The sequence below is a fragment of the Podarcis bocagei genome (genome assembly GCF_964188305.1).
Source record: "Podarcis bocagei genome assembly, chromosome: 12".
Lineage (NCBI taxonomy): Eukaryota > Metazoa > Chordata > Lepidosauria > Squamata > Lacertidae > Podarcis > Podarcis bocagei.
Window position 1 is genome coordinate 7,320,092 of NC_138137.1, and position 23,182 is coordinate 7,343,273.

A 23,182-nucleotide genomic window follows, 5' to 3' on the forward strand; every position below is an offset into this window, starting at 1 on the left:
GTGTCGCCCGCCCTGTGGAACACCCTGCCACCAGATGTCAAGGAAATAAACAGCTATCTGACTTTTAGAAGACATCTGAAGGCAGCCCTGTTTAGGGAAGCTTTTAATATTTGATGAATTATTGTATTTTAATATTTTGCTGGAAGCTGTCCAGAGTGGCTGCGGAAACCCAGCCAGATGGGCAGGGTATAAATAAGAAATTTTTTATTATTATTATTATTATTATTATTATTATTATTATTATTATTATTATTATTAGGCTCCATCTCAAAGCAACTGTCTGGATGTATAACTGATTCTTTTGTTATTCCTTTGTTTTGGATTATACCTTTCTGCTGGAGTCAGGAATTGCAACAAATCCCTTTTTTCTGTGCCTGCCAAGGGAGGGACATGGCTAAATTTAAATGCCACGTTCTTGCTGGACTGAGGGGCTAGCAATTTGTGACTTGCCTGGATTGCTTTGGTTCTCTTCCTGACAGCTAACTCTGAATAAGTCTTCATCCTCCTCCACCTGTGACCCACTTTACTGTAATGGGGAGAAGATCAGCAGCCTTCCCTATTTTGGAAGCTTTCCGGTGATCTGATCAGATGATCAGCAGATAAGATTCATTTATTTGTCATCAGACCACCGCAAGAAACAAAGGTTTGACAATAGGAAAGTAACACCAATAGAAGTTAACCCAGACCCAAAGTAAACCAAAACCAAACTTCAAATCTTGAATTTCCTGGGCAGAGCACAGGCCCTTCATTTAACAAATAGTAAAATAAAAGATTAAGATGAAAGGAATTTACACAAATCTGAATAGAATTATGCAAAGCCTAAATGAAGAGAAGCAGGAAGCAAACTGAATCCCCCAGACAAAAGACACATCATTCTCTCCTCTCACAGCTTACCTCAGGATATAGGAAATAAATGTTACAATAGATGGGAAATGTGCAATCTTCACAGTGGCATATTTATCTTGTTCACTCAGTAGGTAAACCATAGACTCATACCTTTCCCATCACTGTGTAAAAATTGTTCCAGATGTTGTTCCCTCAGCGCATTATACAATGGGCAGGGTTTTCTGGTGAAGCATATATAGGAACACAGGAAGCATGCTTTATATGGTGTCAGTCCCTTGGTCTATCTAGTTCAATATTGTCAACACTGACTGGCAGTGGGTCTCCAAGGTTTCAGAGAGGGAACAATCTCATCCCAACCAAGAGATGCTGGGGGTTGAATATGAGTCCTTTTTCCTGTGAAACAGATGCGCTCCCACTGAGCCACAGCAACCCCCCAAATAGGGCTGCAGGGATAAAGTATCTTGACGTGCGCTGGGAATGCTCTTTTCTCGGAAAGGAGAGAAAAGGCTATTCCTGCTCTTCAGCCATCAAAGGGTCTTGATGATTTAGGTGACAGTATTGTATAAAAACGAGCTGTGTGGTACCATGTAGAAATGTGGCACCACCTTTTTCAAGATAAAATATTCCCATATGGAGAAAAGCCATTTACACTGAAACATAGTGCTCAGTGGATGCACCTTTGAAAAGCAAGGACTGACTGCAAATGTGGAACAAACCATGGCAGTTCTGCTTGGCCACCAGGGTGTACAAGGAATGATTTTTGCTCCTCATTCCTCTCTCCTTAAATAATAGATTTCCGAACAAGGATGAGGCTTCTATTTCACCCCTCAGACTCAACGTGGCCTTTATCAACGCTAAATATATTCCGGCTTGGATACCGCCTGCATCTCTTGCCCTTCTGTTCTTTCTCTGAAAGTCCCCAAATTTCCTGATTTTCTTCGCCTAGAGAACAAAGTAATAACAATAATAATTGAAAAATTGAAATGAATTCACAGTATAAGGGTGGTGCATACATGCTCCTTTTTAATCTGCTAATTTATATGTCTAGACTGGGGGTGGCTAACCCTGGTCCAAGGGCCTGATCCTCTCCCGCTTGCTAATATTTTGCCGCCCCCACCCCCCAGTGACAGTGGTGGCCAAAAGAGAGTGTAAACATAGCACTGTGTGAGTGTGGAGAGGTTTAAACCACTCCATTCAACTGCTTCTTCCCCCTTGTATTCTGCAGTATGTCACTGATGCAATGATTGCAATGAATCTAATGTAAAAGGAGAGTCAGGTTTAGAAGAGGTTGAATTCAAACATGAATAAGAATTCATTCCCAGGAGGTCCAAATGCAGTATAAAAGGGATGCCTCCTGAATGGTTACAGCATGGGCCATGTGTACGGCATATGAGCCAAGTAGTTTTAAAGAAAGTCTAACAGAGGTCTAAACATGCCAATATCAAATACCTGTGTTAAAGCAATGCCATGAGCAAAATTACAGAAGGGGTGTTGGAGGAATTGGACTTGGAGGAAGGGGTTAATTTTCTTCATGATTACAGATCACCCCATGTATGAGATAAGATAACAGGTGCAAGGCCTGTCAAACCAGTTGCTATGGCAACAGCCCAGTGCCGCCTATATAAGTGATTGAGGTAAGTCTGCTCAGGATGCCAGGGTCTTGTGCTGTGTGTTGAGAAGTGAGTCAGAGTCGGTGTTACATCTTGAATTGTTGAAGCCTCAGAAATACTTTGTACTTGTGTATATACATATCTGCAAAGCCTACAAGCTGTATGTATGTATGTATCAATGTCTGGAACTGTATTACTGAAGCCTTATCTTCTGCAGCAGTAAACTATTTTGGACCTTAACCTGCCTCTGTGTGTGACGGGAACTGAGGGCAACTTCTGTTATGGGGGTATCTCACAACACTGTAAACTGGACCATCCATCCATCATTCCACTTTATTAGGTGTTCTCTGTAATGTTTTCCCAATTTTAATACATCAGTGTGTCTGGAGGGGCACTCTTGCACTATTGCACAGAGAAAGCTGGACATTTGTGGTATGGAAAGTTGCAGGATTCTAGCAGGAAATTGTAGGCAACATACTAATTGGAAATGAAGCAGTATGTCTGCCCTGAGGCTTTTGCAGCTGCAAACAGTATTGAAAGCAAGATCACATTTAACTTCCCTAATACCATTATGAGCACAAATCATAAATGCAGAATAAGAAGGACTTCAGGGTGGGGTAACTGTATCTTCTAAAGTCTTCTCTTATAGTCCTATTACTCACCTGGTGAGCGCAATGTGTAACCAGGCAATTATTTGGTAGCATTTTTTGCCCATATAAATCCCATTAAGGGGTGGGGGACCCAAGAAGTCTAATACCTGAAAGCATCACAAAGGGTGTTGCTGAAAACACAGTATATGATGGGATTGATGGCACTGTTTAAAGATGGCAAATTCTGAATAATCACTGCGGCATAGAAGCGTTCTTTGGTTTCCGGGAGGACGCTGAAGTTGTCCAGAATGTCAAAGAGAAAATAAGGACTCCAGCAGAGTACAAAAGCTGCAAGAAATCAAGGAAATGGTTTGAAAAGTGTTCCGTTTTAATGGGGAAAGTAGCACTAGGAGATCTGGGCAAAATTGGCTTGTCTACTCTCACAAGTGTTCTGTTTTTCTCACTGAAAAAAGGGAATTGCTTTGAAATCTGGTAAACTTTTGCATGCCGGTTCTATGTAGAACCAACCTGTTGAGTTCCTGCAACACCTACTGAAATCCCATCTATTAAAGTGTAGGAGCCTCATCTGTCCTGGGTCAATGGGATTCAGCTGCAAATATACAAAGCTTTTTAAAAAAATAAAAATGTAACAACTTATTTTAATGGCTGGCCATCATTAAATACTGAAAGGACTTTGCTTTCTAAGCTGCGAACCTCAAAGGTATTCCTACATCTGCCTCTGGCTTTCAAAGAAGGGAACTAAGTGTTTCTCTTTGCATAATCCTTTTGTTGTAAGTTCCCTGAGGTTCAACGGCAAAGGATCAAGAATACTGGCACAGACTTATTTGCACATCCCATCTGCAAAGAAGAAAATGCGTGGCACACCCTCCTCCTGTTATATCAGTTTGCCTGTCCCTCTGGACTAATCCAGACAAACAAAACACTGAGCGACAGCAATATAATCACATTAAACACAGATGTGTAGCCAATTAAATCATTATCAAATGCCAAGGAGCGCTTTCTCCTGCGTCCCCTTGCATTAACAGCCAGCCTAATTGAATCAATATAAATTCCAGCACCTAAGCCGGGGATTCTTCAGTTTTGCATTTGATAGCATCTGCAGAAAATGCATATTTAAGTTTGAATAAGAAAAAAAGGAAGCCTAATCGCTTGGCTGGTGGAGGTCACTCCTTCTGTATGCTTGCAGACAGGCAGATTAAAAAAAAGGAAAAGCTTATAATGGAAATCAAAGAGCCTAATGTTTGCAGTGTATAGTTTGCATAAAAAACCCTCTGAGGTTCAATACTTTGCATCTCAAGGCAGGGCTGGGAAAGACTCCTCAAGAACTCAGTGGCAGATTCACACCGTAAAGTTAAAGCACATTCAATGCACATTTAAAGCACATGGCATCCTCCAAAGTATACTGGGAATTGTAATCTAAACAGCGCCCAGTATACCTGAAGGAGCGTCTCCACCCCCATCGTTCTGCCCAGACACTGGGTCCACCTCCAAGGGCCTTCTGGCAGTTCTCTTACTGCGAGAAGTGAGGTTACAGGGAACCAGGCAGAGGGCCTTCTCGGTGGTGGCACCTGCCCTGTGGAGCGCCCTCCCACCAGATGTCAAATAAATAAACAACTATCTGACTTTTAGAAAACATCTGAAGGACGTCCTGTTTAGGGAAGTTTTTAATATTTGATGTTTTATCGTGTTTTTAATATTCTGTTGGGAGCCACCCAGAGTGGCTGGGGAAACCCAACCAGATGGGCAGGGCATAAATAATAAATTGTTGTTGTTTTGTTGTTGTTATTTTCGCCCCCACAGAACTCCACTTCCAAGCACACTTAACAAACTACAGTCCTCAGGATTCTTTAGGGCAGGTTTCCCAAACTTAGGTCTCTGGCTGTTGCTGGACTACAACTCCCATCATCCCTGACCACTGGTCCTGCTACCTAGGGATGATGGGAGTTGTGATCCAATAACAAATGGGGACCCAAGTTTGGGAAACCCTGGGAAGCCATGTGCTGATCTGCTCCCAGGGTGTCTTGGCAAGTTAGGGCAAATACTGAGCTAGATCTTAACCGTGGGTGCCCAGATGTTGCTAGACTACAACTCCCATCATTCCTAGTGAGCAAGACCAGTGGTCAGGGTTGGTGGGAGTTGCAGTTCAGCAATATCTGGGGACCCACAGGTTGAGAAAGGCTGATTTAGATGGACCAGCAGCCTGACCTAGGACAAGACAGGAGTGGCGAATCAACATAGGCGCCGACTCCATGGGGCTTGAGGGGGCTCGAGCCCCCTCAAAAAAATTTTTGGGGGGGCTCAGCCCCCCCAATAATCTCGGGCGGGCGCCCTTCCAGCAGAGCGCCGCCGCCGTCCCCCGCCTCCTCCCCACCTGCTCCTTCGCCAGCCAGCCAGCCGCGCGCCCTAATCGGAGAGCCCCGGCCGTCCCCCGCGAGATTAGGGAATCCCCGGGGGCGGGGACTCCTGCCTCGCTGCTTCGCAGCACCACCGCCACTGCCAAGGCACCGCCGGAAATCCCGCGAGAACAGGGGAATCCCGACTGGCCACACCTCCCAGCCAGCCAATCGGCTGGCTGGGGGGCGTGGCTTGCCCTATTTAGGGCCGGAGCCACTTTATTTGCATATTCATGAGCTTATTTATTATTCATGAGCTTTCCCGGGCCCCCCCAATATTTTTTCTAAGTCCGCGTCCCTGCGAATCAACGACCCTTTAAAAGTTGCCACACTCCAACTCTAAGTAGTTCTGGGTTGCCCTGGGTAAGATAAAGCAACTAACCGGAAATGACTGGCAGAATCCGAGACCAGGGAGAAGAGTCGGTGGAGGAAGATTGGAGGAAATTTAAAATTTATTTGCAGAAATATTGTAAAATTTTTGAATGTTGATGACATTGAAATGAACCGCAGGGGTTCTAGCAACAAGGTAAAATGTAAGATTAGATCAATAATGGATAAATTAATAGGATATGAATTTGCTGAATTAATTCTTAAAAGGGATACAAGAACGGGAGACGTGAGGAAGTCGGGAAAATAAGTTAATTGGAGATGTCAAATTAAGAAAGAGAGAATTTTTGTTTTTTGTTATTATGTGTTTTTATCTCTTTTTTTCTTTTTTTCTTTTTTTCCTCTCGTTGTATTTAATGTTCGTACTTCTGTATTGTATTTTGTGACTTTGTATTCTTTTTGTTTTTGCATTTTTTCTTGAATTTTTTCTTATTTGTTAAAATCCAATAAAATATTTATATAAAAAAAAGATAAAGCAACTAACAAATGTAATAAAGAAAAATAATAGATAATAAACAGGGGTGATGGAAGTCGTGGTCTAGCAATATCTGGCGGCATAAAGAATCCCACCCACCTTTCTAGGTCTCTATCCTGGTGCTTATCATGAGTTATTGCTTCTTTGAAATTGTGTGGGGCTGCTTCTTTAAAGCAACTGTTAAAATCAGTTTTTTCTTTACTGCTGTTGTTGTTAAAAACTGATTTTGAGATACAGTAACTTGCTTTGGTTGCTTTTGTGAATTTGTGTAACCCACTGAAAGGGGACACAGGAAAGTTTGAAATAATTCAATAACGGGTATGAAGCACAGGGACATACCAAGAATGGCAAAAAATACTTGCCAAAAAAAAATCAAAAAATCTATTTTGTTGCTATATAGGTGGTTCTAAAGCTTGTAGAGATTTCAGGGACTTGGAAAACCATGGGGGGAAATGACCCTACTGTACGGAGAAATAAGCACTCATTTAATATTTCATGGGGGTGGGAGGGAGGCAGAACAGAGTAGGTAGAACAGGACTTGACTGTGTTGATGATAACGGAAATCTGTGACTGTGTTGCCATGGAGGGATGCTTTAATTGCCGTAGAAGCGATCTCAGCCATATCCGCTGGGTGAGTCAATCTTTACTGCAGCACACCAGGCTAAACAAAACAGAATCCAAAATGCTACTGCAACCTATCTCAGAACAGGGTCAGCGGCAATGATTGCATCTTTGCAACTTTCACATTTCTGTCTTGTCACAATTTAAGTGGAGAAGGACCCCTGCACAGAAGATATGAAACCAGTAGATATACAGTGGTACCTCAGGTTAAGTACTTAATTCGTTCCGGAGGTCTGTACTTAACCTGAAACTGTTCTTAACCTGAAGCACCACTTTAGCTAATGGGGCCTCCTGCTGCCGCCGTGCCGCCAGAACACGATCTCTGTTCTCATCCTGAAGCAAAGTTCTTAACCTGAAGCACTATTTCTGGGTTAGCGGAGTCTGTAACCTGAAGCGTATGTAACCTGAAGCGTATGTAACCCGAGGTACCACTGTAGTAGTCAAAGAGAGATCATCAGGGGGTATGGGCTGGGTGTCCATCAATATGCGGATGATACCCAGCTCTACCTCTCTTTCAAATCAAAACCAGTGAAGGCGGTGAAGGTCCTGTGTGAGTGTCTGGAGGTGGTTGGAGGATGGATGGCGGCTAACAGATTGAGGTTGAATCCTGACAAGACAGAAGTACTGTTCTTGGGGGACAGGAGGTGGGCAGGTGTGGAGGACTCCCTGGTCCTGAATGGGGTAACTGTGCCCCTGAAGGAACAGGTGTGCAGCCTGGGAGTCATTTTGGACTCACAGCTGTCCATGGAGGCACAGGTTAATTCTGTGTCCAGGGCAGCTGTTTACCAGCTCCATCTGGTACGCAGGCTGAGACCCTACCTGCCTGCGGATAGTCTTGCCAGAGTAGTGCATGCTCCAGTTATCTACCGCTTGGACTACTGCAATGTGCTCTACATGGGGCTACCTTTGAAGGTGACCTGGAGAATGCAATTAATCCAGAATGTGGCAGCTAGACTTGTGACTGGGAGTGGCTGCCGAGACCACATAACACAAGTCTTGAAAGACCTACATTGGCTCTCAGTACGTTTCTGAGCACAATTCAAAGTGTTGGTGCTGACCTTTAAAGCCCTAAACGGCCTCGGCCCAGTATACCTGAAGGAGCATCTCCACCCCCATCATTCTGCCCGGACACTGAGGTCCAGCTCCGAGGGCCTTCTGGCAGTTCCCTCATTGCGAGAAGCCAAGTTACAGGGAACCAGGCAGAGGGCCTTCTCAGTAGTGGCGCCTGCCCTGTGGAACACCCTCCCATCAGATGTCAAGGCAATAACAACTATTTTACTTTTAAAAGACAACTGAAGGCGGCCCTGTTTAGGGAAGTTTTTGATGTCTGATACTGTATTGTTTTTAATATTTGGTTGGAAGCCGCCCAGAGTGTTTGGGGAAACCCAGCCAGATGGGCGGGGTATAAATAATAAATTATTATTATTATTCTCGTTTCAGACTACAGGTAGGGGATTGAGTATTTTCGAGAAAGCCACAATTCATTTTTTTAAAAAAGCATCAGCATTCACTCATGCAATCCCTTTCCTGTAGTCTGAACAATTACAGCCCAGGTATAGTTTTCTCACTTTATCTGCTCCTTGTGTAAACGAACTAGGAATGTAAGAAGCGTTTGCTGGTACAGACCAATGGCCCAGTGTCCTGTTTGCACAGTCTGTCTGCACATCCCTTCCTTGTTCTCGTTCCTATCGCCACTACAATCCGCATTGAATTAAACTACAGTTTCTTGTTCAGTCTAAGACACGGAAATGTCACTTTACTAATCAAGATCTCAAATCGGAATCAAACTGTGGTTTCAGATCCTGGTTGGTAAACTGGCTTTAAATCACAGTTTTCCTTTTTTGCAAGTAAAGAGCTGGCCCAAGTGTGTGTGTGTTGCATGCAGGCTTGGTGGTTTTTATTAAACCAGGAACGTTACAGCGAAACCAGTCCATTATCCACTCCGCTCGTCATAGCAGATATAATCCTTTGGGGAAAGGTCAGCACTTTTTAATAGCATCTCATAATTGAATCTTGAAGAAACCTCAGTTACTAAGCAAGCTAATGCTACTTTGTCTTATGGTTAGGCTTGTCTGTAAAGTTTTATTTTGGTGCTATAATGGTTGGGAGTTACTCGTACGTAATCCTGCTCCGTTTGAGCCTTAGATTGCCTGGTTAAACCCTCCGGACTGCACAGCCCATCTCAGTGTGGCTGCCCTTAGTCACTCGTAGAATCTGTCTGTGGGCGTTTCTTAAAGCGTTGCCAACATAAGAGTTGTTTGACGCCCAATCGTCTCCGCCTCTCACTGCGTGGGAGTCTCCTGCGCAGGGTGGGCGTGGGCAGCGGGGTGCTTGGGCTCTCCTCACTAACTTCCAACGAAGAGTCCTGGAGCCCCTGCACCTCCCTGTCCCGTTGCTCTCATAGGTGCCGACTCCATGGGGCTTGAGGGGGCCCGAGCCCCCTCAAAAATTCGTTTGGGGGGGCTCTGCCCCCCCAATAATCTCCGGCGCCCCTCCAGCAGAGCGCCATCGCCGCCCCTCCCCCAGCCCAAAATGCACAGGGTCGGGCTGCATGCCTCCTGCCCTCCCTCCCGAGCAAAAGCTCCACCCAATTTCCTTCGGAGCTGATTAATAGGCGCAGCACGCTCTCCCCTATTCGCTCACGAGGAGGCGGCGCCACTTTATTTGCATATTCATGAGCTTATTTATTATTCATGAGCTTTCCCGGGCCCCCCCAATATTTTTTATAAGTCCGCGTCCCTGGTTGCTCTCCTGGATCCCTGGTGTTACACTCATTCTCTTCCCCTTCTTCCCAGCTGAGTCTCCCCCTATTGCTAGGACCTTCTCCTGTAGAATCAGAGACCCTCTCCTTCTCCCGTGCCTCTGATGTCAGTTCCCTGACAGGTGCTGAGACTGGGGCTTCTCAGCCATGGAAAACCTGGTTTACTTTCTTTAAAAATAAGAAAACAGTATACATTCTTGCTTGAGTAAAAATGTGGCTATCAAAGGCTGAGGCAGTCAGAAGAAGCTGCTCTTGCTCTGGCAGCAGAACTGAAATGGATGGAATGGATCTGAGACACCACCATGGGGGCAGATGTCCACTCCAACTCTCTGGAAGCTTCCACATTGGCATATGTTGTCACTTACCAAGAATTATGACCACACTGTACTTGATAGCTTTGATTTTAGCCTTTGATATGAGTCCCCGATGGGTGTAGCTAGCACAGAATTTGCCATCTGCAAAGAGAAGAGAAGGGAAAAATAAATTTAAGAAATGCATAGCCATGACTGGAATGTGGTCTCCTCTCTCATCAAACTGCCCCAAAAGCCCATTTATTGTAATGGAAATTTTTAGAATGACTAATCATGAGCAATTTCGCAATACATATACCATCTATAATATCATCTAACCTATCAATTTGTCCCATTATTTATTGATTCTTTATCTGAATTCTTACGCAACGCACAGTCACCTAGCCTATCACAAGGACCTCAGTTATGCTGAAGCATCTTAAAAACAACACAACACACACAACACAATCTTTTGAGATATTCTTTTATCATAGATGTGGCTATATGCTTTTTAAAAAGTGTAAACAGCTATCTGATGTGGCTTTCAACAAGTTGCAAAGACATCTCCCTTAGCTACCAGCTGTGAGGTAAAATAATCTTCTCAGTCCATCCTGCTGCAGAACAGCCAACATAATAGTGTGCCGTGCCAAATTTTTGTGAGGTTTGATTTTCAAAGCAAAGCTGTAAATTGGGGAGATTTTAAACTGTTTGCTGCCACCACCACTCTCACAATTTTGATGCCAGTTCCCAGCCTTCCAACTCCCAATTTACTGTTCCTGCCTTATTTTTTATTTTATTTTTTGCAGGGGGAGAGAGATGTTAGAGATATAGATTTTTTTAATTGTTTATAGCCAATGACCATATGCTAGAGATAGGCAAGCAGTCTTGTGCCCACCCTGAAAAGCATATTAAACCTGAACACTTGGAAAGTTTTAATGAAGCTCTCTGAGTGCTCAGCTTAACACTTCCTTTGGCTGGTAGCCCATTCTACTCCCACAAGGGCTAAAAGAGCTCACCTTGAGGAAGAGAGAGAAGGTAGCAGCTTGCAGAGGGCTCCAGTAATGACGGAAGAGGCCTGTTAATGCCTCCCCTCTGAAAAATGATGTTATGAGCATAATTTTCTGCTGAGGAATAATTGGGTATTAGAAGTTCTCCATATGGCTTTCATAAGCAGAATCTTTGCTAAGAGCCTCGCTGTAGGTCTACTTCCAGTTTTGTTCCCCAACTTAGATGAAGCATTCTTCATGATCTGTGGTTGTCTATTCCCCATAGCTGGGTCAACATTGGCCTTTAGGATCTGATAACATTGGATAATATGATCCAAAGGTCTTTTCCATCCTTACAATTCTATGAGCCTAAGAAATTGTGGCAATTTCCAGAGGGGTAGCTGTGGTGTCCTTTAAGATGCCACAGAACTTCTTGTTGTTTTTGATGAAATTCTACGTTACTTGGTAGCTCAAAGATTTCATCTGCGAAGCCTGCCAAAACTGAAACTTTTGAATTTAAAATTTCACACTCAAAACGGAAATGTAAATGGTGCTCCAGAATCTTCTCAATCAACTGGCAAAAATGGAAGAAACCACAGACAGTCAGATATTTGGGGATATTCTGCTATTACTGATCAGCTTAATCTTGGTCAATATTTCCATCCATGATGAATTTAGAAGGATTTCTGGAAATTCTTAGTTTAAACTTTGAACAGAGCACAGCTTTGCATGAGATAACTTGTGGAAACCAAAGAAAAATAAAACTCTAGAAAAGCTAATTGTGAATTCATTAGAATGTATTAACACAATGTTTCTTTTCCTGTCACTAAAGCAGTAATTAAGGTAACAGTACGCTTGGCTCAGTTTTTTCCCTTTCCTTTTCATTTGAATATTTACAATGCTTATTTGATTAATTAGTGCTTCAAAAGAAAGAGTCTTGATTTTTCCCTTGCTTACATGAATCTATTTCAACCGCTGTTGATGGATTTTAGGTCCTCAGTTAGGAATTAGTGTGTATTTTTCATGGCTTATGCTCAGGTTATTAGGATAAGACTTCACTCAGTCATTTTCTCTTATTACTTCCAGGTAAAATGACTGGGGTCCAGCCAACCTGGTGAGCACATGTTTAAATGCTTTTGGCAATTTAGCCTATGGCAGCTCATGGAGATTTGATCTACAGTGGGCTTTTTAATGATCTGTGGCAATTGCATACCCACTGTCTTTCAATGTCATTAGTTTCAATGCTTGGGCGTGATTGCCCCAATTTACTTACCTGAGCAGTTGGAAACAATGACAGCATGAGCTTTGCTCTTAACCCATATTGTTCGGATCACAATGAAGTAAATAACGCTACAGTTGGGGAAAGAACAGAAAACAAACAAGTTAGTGATTCTTTAGGATGGGATAATTCTAAGTGTCTCATCATCCTAGTGATATAAGTAAAAAAAAAAAAACCTGCTCATTTTCCCTTATGGGGGTACCCAAGAGCCCATATAGAGTCCTTTTGTAAGTCCTCTATCGGTAGGAGAAAATAACAGAGGCCAACCAAGCAAAGCAGCTAGTAAGCCTGATCTTTATTAACTGTTGCAACAGGGTGCTCCCCCACACACAGGAGAGAGGAGAAAGACCCCGAGCCATGCATACAAGCCCTTATATAGACATTTTAAATTGGCCGCCTTGGAGTCCAAGACCACCCCCAGAAACATCATACATACATCACAGAAGGGGGTGTAGCCCAAGATCACCCCCCAGATACATCATATCTACATCACAGAAAAGGTGGTCTACAACAGAAATCTGAGTGCATTGTTTTTACCCTGTCTGCCAGGTTACCTGTCAATGGTCACTTAACTGGATTACCTGGGGAGCCTGGCCATTCTTTTGTAATGATAATACTTTTAATGATACTGGAAGTGGTGTTAAGGTTAAACTTCTGCAGAACTTCATGGCTTAAATCAAAACTCACACTGTGTCAGCTACAAGCATACGCACACTGGCAAACTAGTGTTATAAGAATTTTAGGTCTCATTATATATATATATATATATATATATATATATATATACTATATATATATATATATAGTGTTCATAAATGTACCAAGCAAAGGTAAGGTAAAGGGACCCCTGACGATTAGGTCCAGTCATGGACGACTCTGAGGTTGCGGTGCTCATCTCACTTCATGTGGCCAGCATGACTAAGCCACTTCTGGCGAACCAAAGCAGCGCACGGAAATGCCGTTTACCTTCTCACTGGAGTGGTACCTATTTATCTACTTGCACTTTGACGTGCTTTCGAACTGCTAGGTTGGCAGGAGCAGGGATCGAGCAATGGGAGCTCACCCCGTCACGGGGATTCGAACTGCTGACCTTTGATCAGCAAGTCCTAGGCTCTGTGGTTTAACCCACAGCGCCACCCATGTCCCACACAAGCTACAGGGTAAAAAAACTTGGTGCTTGTCTATGCAGGGCTGCTAGCTTGCAAGCAGGAGAACAGGCAGTGTGACCTGTCACATTACACCTCCTGAGGCAAAACAGAAAGGTGACAGCCTGTGTGCGCATGCCATGTGCCTCTCACCTGCTCTTGCAGCCCCCCACCAAAGCCTTGCTTACTGGGGTGCCATGACTTCTGGGTTCTGGTGAGATCTCACAAGAGCCCCATGAGATTGTGCAAGGCTCTTGTGAGATCATACCAGAACCTGGAAACCTCGGCAGACGCTTCTCCCCACTCCTCTGACAGCAAGCGGGAGATGCCCATGAAGGTTTCCTTGGATTCTGCCACCTGAGGCAGCTACCTCAGTTGGCCTCATGGGCAGCTCAGCCCTGAGAATGTCTTCTATATATCCAGGTAAGGCAGGAGGTGAGGCAGCTGTGACCGCTTCTACATGTTCCTATTCTAGTCCACTTCTCCTCCCCTGCCTGTGGTGCAAAGTATCAGCTTCTGAGCGACCTGCTTGAAATATTCATGTTGATAGTCCAGGCCTGGAAACCATAAGCATAAATGATTTTTTGCTTTAATATTTCTGTTCCGCTTTTCCAACAACAAACGTTGAGCTCAAAGCAGCCCGCAAGCATCACAAAAGCACTGAAATCTGCAAACATTACAATCACTATACTATCCAACAAACACAATGACATATAAATAAATGACAACAAATTCATCAAAATGGTTAATACAATTCAATGAAGTATTAGCTAAGAAGATAAGAAGTTTCCATGATGGCAAAGATATTAATACCCACACTTCTGAAGCTGGTGTGTCACCAAATTTAATGATCTTGGCTCCAGCCAAGAACCGCATAATTAAACCAAATGTCACAAAGGGAGAGATACCTAGATCCATCCAAGTGCCTGTTTGATGCAAGAATGACGCTCATCCAGTAAACTCAATATTCTGTTGTTGCTGCATGCAGCTTTGATAACTATGAAGCTGAAAAGGAGCATATATGTGGAAATAAATGAATGGCGCTAGAGAGGCAACCAAACATTCAGTTCTGTAACTTTATTTCATCGGCCTGCCCTTGCCTTCTGCACATTCTGCCAGATAGGTATGGCCAAAGTGGAAGACACTGGCCTTCTTTGAGGTATGAATGGCAGATCATTCTGCCATGGTAGCAAGCCAACATACCAAGTTACTTGAAGGAAAAGAGAATGCAAAGAAAGTAAGACAGAAAGAGAGTGGGCTTGCAATTTGGCAACCCTACCCAAGAAAGCTACTTGTTATTCATTTTCAATTCCTATGATGGTATGATTGTTCCAGATAAATAAAGCCATCTGAGGCCCCCGGATCTCTCTTCAGAAGACATCTGTGAGTTATTCTTTTCACAGTATAAGAAAATTACAGAGGTTTTTGAATAATAAGGATAAGGCAGATGAAGCATTTATAAATTACTTTTTGAGTGTTCGGCAACTCACATAGATTATTGAGTAATCTTTGCAACAAATTTCAAAGAGACAGCCATGTGCTGTAGGCGTGTGTGTGTGTGTGTGTGTGTGTGTGTTAATGAAACTGACACCTTCATAATGTACACAGGTCTGCACGGAATAGTTTTGTGCCTTCATGTGTGGCAGCTTTCCTCCTATTCCAGTGCTAAAAAACAGGCATCCAAGTCTGGATTAAATATTAAAACATAGGGTGATATTCAGTAAGTTTTATTCAAAATAGACTTAATGAAGTGAATGGATGGATCTATCTTAGTCATGCCCATTCGTTTTAATGGGTCTACTTTGAGTAAAGGTTTGTTGAATACTACTGATAGGAAGTGACAATTTGCACCTGGGCATAGGATTCTCTACTATGGTGAGGTGTTTCGTATTTCTCTTTCAATTATAGAGATTATAATTTTACTATCATATAATACCATAGGCATATGGCATTCCAATTTTATGCTAACCTCTGGCTTCTTTTAGCCTCCTTTTTCGTACGCGGCAACAGGTCCCAGTTCAGTACATTTCTTACACTGAAAAATCGATTTCACAAAACCTCCCGACTTAGGAAAGTACATAAGCATAAATTCATGTGCAAACAAGTGATCAAATCCTATTAACCTTACTGGACACCCATGAGCAAGATTTAATACCAGAAATCTATAAACACCTGTGCTCAAACTTCCGGGAATATGACACCACTTGAATATATCGGTTCTATGTACTGTGAAGCAAGAGATGATTGTACTTTGTATTTCTTTGCATTCTCTGCCTTTTCAGATATATTCAAATGCAAAAGATACTGATTTGCCCTTCACAGGAGGCTGTTTTCCACTTTGACATTACGTTGCTTGTAGGATGTGGCAGAAGTAGCTTTCAGAACAGAATGTATGGTTTTTCCTTTGGTTTAGTTTCATAAATACGCTGCTTTTCAGCTTTATAGCTCTTAAAGCTGCACGAAACAAGAAAAAAATGGTCTTGAACAGTGACGCCTGTGGTTCCCAGGTCTGGATCATGGACGTGTTTGGTTCAAGTGGCTCCTCTGACCAGTCTCTCTTACCAGGGCTTTAATAACTCTTCACTAATGTGTTTGCCATTCTAATGATAATTTTAGTTGAGTCCCTGTACTGCCTTCAGATAAAGCAAAATACGGAACACGGGTGGTGCTGTGGGTTAAACCACAGAGCCTAGGACTTGCCGATCAGAAGGTTGGTGGTTCAAATCCCCGCGATGGGGTGAGCTCCCGTTGCTCAGTCCCTGCTCCTGCCAACCTAGCAGTTCGAAAGCACGTCAAAGTGCAAGTAGATAAATAGGTACCGCTCCAGCGGGAAGGTAAACAGCGTTTCCGTGTGCTTTGCCAGAAGTGGCTTAGTCATGCTGGCCACATGACCTGGAAGCTGTACGCCAGCTCCCTCGGCCAATAAAGCGAGATAAGCGCCGCAACCCCAGAGTCGGTCATGACTGGACCTAAAGGTCAGGGGTCCCTTTATCTTTACCTTTAAAGCAAAATATGAAAAGGAACCAAGTCCGCACACCTAAAGACCTATGCAGACATTTAATTCCTCCCTCTTTTGCTGTCCCAGTTGCCTTTTACAAGTTGGAGGGTGATGGCCCAAAACGTATGTATCCAAGAGAGTTCCCCATGTGTTTCAGAACCTCAATTTCCCCCATTTATTTCAATGGAGGAAACCAATATGTGCCCTTCTTCCTTTGCGTAACTCTGCAGATTAGTGCCCTCCATTGAAATGAAGGTGGAATCTCACCTGGACGTGTTTGATAAGTGCGTGTGAATGCTTAGTACAAGATCCTTACCTGATAATAATCAGAGGAATGAAATATACCAGGAAGGCAACTGTGGTCATGTAGGGAATCCAGTAGGAGTCATCCGGCCAGGCAGCCCAGCACTGCACTTCGCCATTGGATAATTGCCGCTTCCCGAATATAATCAATGTTGGAATTGAAAACAGGAAGGCAAGGCCCCAGGCAACTACAATGAGGATTTTTGCTTGCCTTTCTGCTCGAGAAATAAGAACAAGGTATTGTATTACATGTACAGCTTATTCAAAGAACAGACCTGGATATTGAGGAAAATTTAGAGGGGTGAATGAGAGGCAATAGAGTTACTTACCCCCAGTGTGGGGAGAAACTTAGCTGGTCGCATTCTGTGAAATATGAATGACTATCTGTGTTCTGCTTTAGGATTAAAATAATTAGGGATGGTTTATCAAATATATTGCCATACGGATAACTGGGAGCTCTGCCAAACACTGTAGTTGGGGAAAAGCTTGCTGCAAGGTGTTTTTGAGATTTCAGACAAAGAATGGCCAGCACAACAGCTGGGATTCATTCAATTCCAGGGAGCTCCAGAAACAACAAAACCCAAACAAGTATGGTCACCACTCCGTGGCAGAACTTCACTAGGCTCCATGTACAAAAGATCCCTGGTAATACCAATTAACATGATTTCAGGGAGGCAGGAGAAATCTCTGCCCAGCCTTATCATCAGCACATGGTATTCTCAGGCAATTTTGGTCTCCCATCCAAGTACTAACCAGGCCTGACCCTGCTTAGCTTCCGAGATCAGACGAGATCAGGCGTGTTCAGGGTAGTATGGCCGTAGACTTCTCAGGCAATTTTGGGACCCAACAGCCTCCAAAATGCCAGGGCCGGACCTGGAATAACCTCTATGTTTTCTAACTATAGGGATTTTCTTCTTTTTTTTAAGTGATAAATTAAAAAATGCTTCCATTTGAGCTGTAGCAATTTTACAAAGGAACTATTACATGATTTTGCTGCGTTTGTGGCTCATTCTCTCATCCTACTTTTAACAACGTGCACATTTCAAAGGCATGGCTATTTTCCGGGTACAACAAGGTCTAGGAATGCAAGTGAGGGAAGCAGATGGCCCTCAGTTAGCTCAATGAATGATCTCAGTGAATGGCGTTTGTTTGTTTTTATTCCAGTAGGCATTTCAACTGAATTCTGAATTTTATAGCTAAGTTTCTGCACGTTGCTTACAGATGACTGTGATTAACTGGCATATAAATTGTTGAAACAAACAAACAAATGTTATTTAAAAACCTACTTCCATTCACCACTGCCTGCAATTCCAGTGTTCTGCAGAACACAAAATCCCCAATTCTGATTCCTTTAATGCAACGTATAGTATTGTTATAAGGTTTGTGGGGCCTGGAATCCCCTTCGAATTCCAGAGTGCCAACAGAGGGGGATTTAGGGCATGGAGCCTAGGGGGCACCGGCCTGCAACTATGATGCAGAATGGAAGGCGAGAGTAAGGGGCACCGAATATTGGCATCTCACAGGGCACCCCTGAAATTTGAGACCCCAAGGTCACCCACTGGTGCCAGACATTGAATTTAGCATGTTAAAATGCAAGTCAGGAGCCAGCTTGGTGAGTCTTTGGCTGGGACAAAGGGAGCTGCTCTGTGCCAGAGGGCAAATGGTCCCTCACTGGAGAAAGACAAAAGGAGAATATTGGGATGGAGTTTTTGCAGTGATGTGAGAACTGGCAATATTCAGCAAAATGGAGAGAGGGTGAGAGGCATGTTTTGAAGCATGTTTGATTTCTGCATGAATCCTGGGCTGCGGCTATGTGAAAATCAAGACCTTTTTGGGGTGGCAATGTTCTGAACCCCTCAATTGCAGGCTCGGGTTATATATATGTGTGTGCGTAAATAAACCATATATCATAAAGACACCACAGTCTCTGCTCAGGAATGGGTTTCTGTGCAGTCAGTTTGAAACAGGACCCAACCCCCCTTTTCTTCTTAGCATTTCTAAAATGCATAAACTTGAGCTGTTGAGCACATGCATAACAAGAACACAGCTGTATAAACAAAGCTCTCTCCTTTATCAGTCACAGCAACGGATGACCTTGGCTGTTCCAGTGGAGTAGGGATGACATGTCTAGGTCTTATCTTACATCCTGACCACACTCTGACGCACAGACCTAGTCCGGGAACAGCGCCAGAGTATGTTCTTGGAGTTGGTGACCTCTTGTTCCAAGATAAGAATTTAGGAACAGGAATACCCTTTTATGGTCAGGAATACAGGAAGGAAAACCCTTTTATGGTTAAGAGTACCGGAGCAGGAACATCTGTGATGTCAACCTGCGTGTATAAGCTGACATGCCTGGATTCCTGGGGAAGGGGGGAGAGGGTGCCTGGAGGATATATATACTGCATAAAATTTCTCATTTCTTTGGGCTTGCTGTGAGCTGACCACGCAAGTGCCTTCTGCTATCTGGAGAGCAGAATAAACTCTTTCTCTGAACCAACCCTCGGTGTCATTTGACTTCCTTCCTCCCTCCCGGGAGCAACACAGACCCAATCGGTGAACTCCAATAAGGATACAATTTTCCCAAAGGAAACACAGAACTTTATGAGTAAAGCGTGCCTGGAACCCCTGGGGTCTCACGCTGCTGTGAAGATTGGGGTGGTGTGTAATCGTCTCATCCATGTGCCATTATCACATCGTGTATTTCCCTGCCTTTCCTCCACACCAAAAGTAAAGAGGGGAGAGCTGTGTGTGTTAGCCCGAGCTCCTTGGCCGAAGGGCAGAGTAAAAATCTACTTGGCAAGTACCGGTACATAAACATGATTGGATGCCACAACATGGTCAATAATATGGTGTCACAATCACAAGTATGTTCACATTCTTTAGGATAATGTGATGTGGGGGATGCTGTTTTCATCAACAGTCAATGTTCAGAATAACATTAAGTCCTGCCCTAAATGTTTCTCTGCAGAGCATTTTTTTCCAGATTTAAAAACCACTCTGTTAGTTGTCTTCCTGATAGCAAATCTTCCACTGTCCTGCAAAGTTCCGGTTGCGGTTTTTTACTGACACTGGAAAATATCATTTCCCTATATCTCCTACACAGACACAGATTTTTACTTTATTTTAAACTAATACTATGAAACATTTCACTGGTATAAAGGGAAGTCCTACAACATTTTAAATGACGTGATTTAAGTTTCAGGGGCTCAAACCAATTAAAATTTTTGAATTCCCCACTGAATTTCCACCAGGCATAAAATTTCAAACATTTTATCCTTTTATTAACTTTTGGGTGCCTAATGGCCCTTTCTCACCAGAGTAAGAAAAAAGGAAGATATTCATTAAGTCAGATATCTGACATGATTGCAATAATGGTTGTAAGATGCCAAAGGCCAACACCACAGATATTTGAAAAATGGCAAGGGAGTCTAAGAACAGGAATTAATAAACGAGTCTATTGCATTATTCATAGCAGTAAAATATTTGCTCTGAAAATGAAGTTGTTGCACAAAGTGTGTGTGTGTGTGTGTGTGTGGAACATGGGAGTGGGATAAATCTCTTACCTCCTTGGAAGAATTTCATTGGATACACAATGGCATGATATCGGTCTATGCTTAGTGAGACCAGGACATAGGTTGAAGCATACAAAAGTACAACCTAGAGCAGAAAGAAAGAAGTGACCATTTATTGGAGGGAAATGGGTCATCAGAGCATTGTGTCAATTCCATTTTGGTGTTAGGCCTGGGCATGGCACTGAAGCTGCCATGATTGTATGGCTTGGGAGAAAGATGGCGGAGTGGGACCCTGCCCATTCTCAGGGGCTGTTGTGACTGTTGGGCATGGTATCCTTCTCAAGCGTCTCAAGGGGGTGAGGGTTGGCAGGACTGTGTTTCATTGATTCCCTTCCTATCTCCATGGCCATTTCCAGAAAGTAGTCATGGGGTGTCCTGCCCCATGATGTCCTCCAGGGTTCTGTCAGCTTTTCCCTGATGATATTTAACATCTGTATGAAACCTCTGGGAGCTGTCATTAGGAGATTTAGAGTGAAGTGTTGTCAATATTCAGATAGCACTCAGCTCTATCTCTCTGTCCACATGGATCAGGAGAAGCAGTTGAGGTGTTAGATCAGCGATCGGTGGTGATGATGGGTTGGATGTGGGGCAAGAAACTGAAGCTGAATCCTGAAAAAGCAAATGTGTTATGGGTCTTGAGTTCTTGTGTCTGGGAGGCGGAGAGGTAGCCTGACCTGAATGAGATTTCACTCCCCTAGAAGGAGCACGTCTACATCTCCACCATAACTGAAGTCACAGGTGGACTCGGTGACTGTGTGTGCCTGTTTTCAGCTCCATCTGGTTCACCAGCAAGGCCCGGTTGGGACAAAGATGACTTGGCTATTGTGTAACAAAATTGATATGTAAAATAAACTCCCCCCCCCCTACTTTCATGCAACCACCTTCTTGGAAACAGAGTGATTTCTGACCCGCCCCCCACCCTAGGCAAATTGTTAAGCTAAGGAATAAGTACGTCAAGAAGAGAGACATTTATCTATTCTCCTACCTGCAGATAGCGAACAATTCGGCAGACGAGATCAGGGGCCATGAAATCTCCAGTGAAGCGCCAAATTATGTCAGTCATTATATTTATAAGGCCTGTAAAACAATCTATTAAAAATACAAAAAGGCACAGTTAGAAAGGAAGGAAAAAAGCAGCTGCTACAATGCCATTATCGGCTTCAATCCTATTCCCACCTGCTGTGATTGTGGAGATCAGTGTGTGGTAGCTGCCATGGGATAAAATAAGTGCTCAGATTAATAAGTACGTTTCCATACAGCATTCATAAAAAAGTTGCATAGGCAGTAAAACCTGGCTTAGTTACAGTGGTGAGAGTTCCTAAATGACTGGTATAGGAACTCAAGAGAAGCTTGTAAGAGTCATGCGGTCCGAGCTGGCTCAGCTCACACCTCCACACATGTGTTGAGCTTTTCAGGTAGACTAGGGGAACAATGTCTTGATTACCTAGCCCCTCCCAAGGTGAGCTAAGTCTGGCAGAAGAGTATCTATGGTATTAACCCTTTCATGTTTGTTATATGATGTTGGTTATCCCAGACTTACAAAGCACCTTCAGATCTGACCACTCTATGAAGCCAAGTCAGAGGTGGACGGGGTGGGGATGTACGCCTCCAACACACATACACCTGCTGTCATAGAATCAAAGATTTGGAAGGGACCCTGAGGATCATCTAGTCCAAACCTCTACAGTGCAGGAATATGCAGCTGTCCCATACAGGGATTGAACCTTGACATTATCAGCACGATGCTCTAACCAATTGACCCGAGTTATAACACCTGACAGGTCTCCTGAAAACAAGGCTTAGACTCTAAAAGTTCAGGAAAAAACTTGAGCACCTGGAAACCTTACCTGGGCTTGTAGCTGAGAAACAGTGCTAGGGGCTGTTTCCGTTCCACTTAAAGTTCATTGATTTTCAGTTAGGATCTAATGTTCACCCACTTTTGCCTCTGGCCCCATGCCCCACTGACATGTGGCCCTCAAAAGAAAATAAAAGCCCTCAGGTTAGAAAAGGTTCCATGTCCTAAATCTCTAGAGTGTCCTCTGGGAATACAAAAGCACACTGGGAGTTTTAAAACAAAGATGCTCTTACACCAGAGGTTGAATTGGGAGAGGATGTTGGGCTACTTTTGGAAAGGGGCTTCATAAACTCTACCATACGCTGTTCATTTCTGGAGTGAAGCAGTGTAAATTGCCACTCAGACCTTGACTTCTGGTGCTTCACCTGCACCAAATCCCTAATCGCTGCCAGGCTCTCAGTGAAACACAGGGATGGTAGGAGATTTGAAACAAGAGTTAAAGAGAGAGTGTGAGCTGTGTGCCACTCTGCAGATTTGGCACAGATAGATAATTCATAGGTGTGATGCTGTTGTGTTTGAATTGTGTTCGATTGATGCCAGAATAGAACTGTCCTCGCCTCTGAGGAAAGAATATTTTCACATCCACACACAGTTGTTTGGGCCAGCTTTGATTTCTAATCTTTCGTTGCCAAACCAAAGTGTCAAAACTAACAGAAACTGCAGGAGCTGCAGTGTTCATTTTTAAGAAGGTAATTGTAATAAGGGACGTCAGTTGAATCCAGTGACCTTTAATATGAAGGATAGCTGGTCAGTTGATTGCTAACCCGTTAGGCAAAATGTACCCGTTTGATGTGTGATGGCGGCGGGGAGCTGTTATTTGCTTCGGATAACAGCAGGATCATGAACATTATGCTACACAGAACACCATAATAGGTCATGGTTACAATCCTGTAGTCCCCCAGCATTTTTAGAGCTAGATTAAGACAAGTGACTGTCTTAGAGTTGTTGCTCTTTAGAGGAAACAACTTAATAAGAGGCAAGAGGCTGTGTATACCTTTAACACACATTCAAAACACTTTCTTTCCTCGAAGAATTCTGGGTACGTACTCT

General features: G+C 43.5%; 1 protein-coding gene across 1 annotated transcript in view; it reads right to left on the reverse strand.

Annotated features, from left to right (window-relative positions):
- Positions 1–930: 930 nt before the first annotated feature.
- The window catches only part of NPSR1 (neuropeptide S receptor 1), a 73,168-nt gene continuing 50,916 nt past the window's right edge, over positions 931–23,182 (reverse strand). Inside the window, exons 3-9 of the mRNA XM_081165203.1 lie at positions 21,263–21,366; positions 20,269–20,362; positions 16,719–16,920; positions 12,254–12,330; positions 10,070–10,159; positions 3,214–3,394; positions 931–1,788 (exon numbers count right to left, since the gene is read on the reverse strand). Coding sequence (XP_081021329.1) covers positions 1,701–1,788; positions 3,214–3,394; positions 10,070–10,159; positions 12,254–12,330; positions 16,719–16,920; positions 20,269–20,362; positions 21,263–21,366 — 836 coding nt within the window. The 3' untranslated portion in view covers positions 931–1,700. The remainder of the gene's footprint in view (positions 1,789–3,213; positions 3,395–10,069; positions 10,160–12,253; positions 12,331–16,718; positions 16,921–20,268; positions 20,363–21,262; positions 21,367–23,182) is intronic.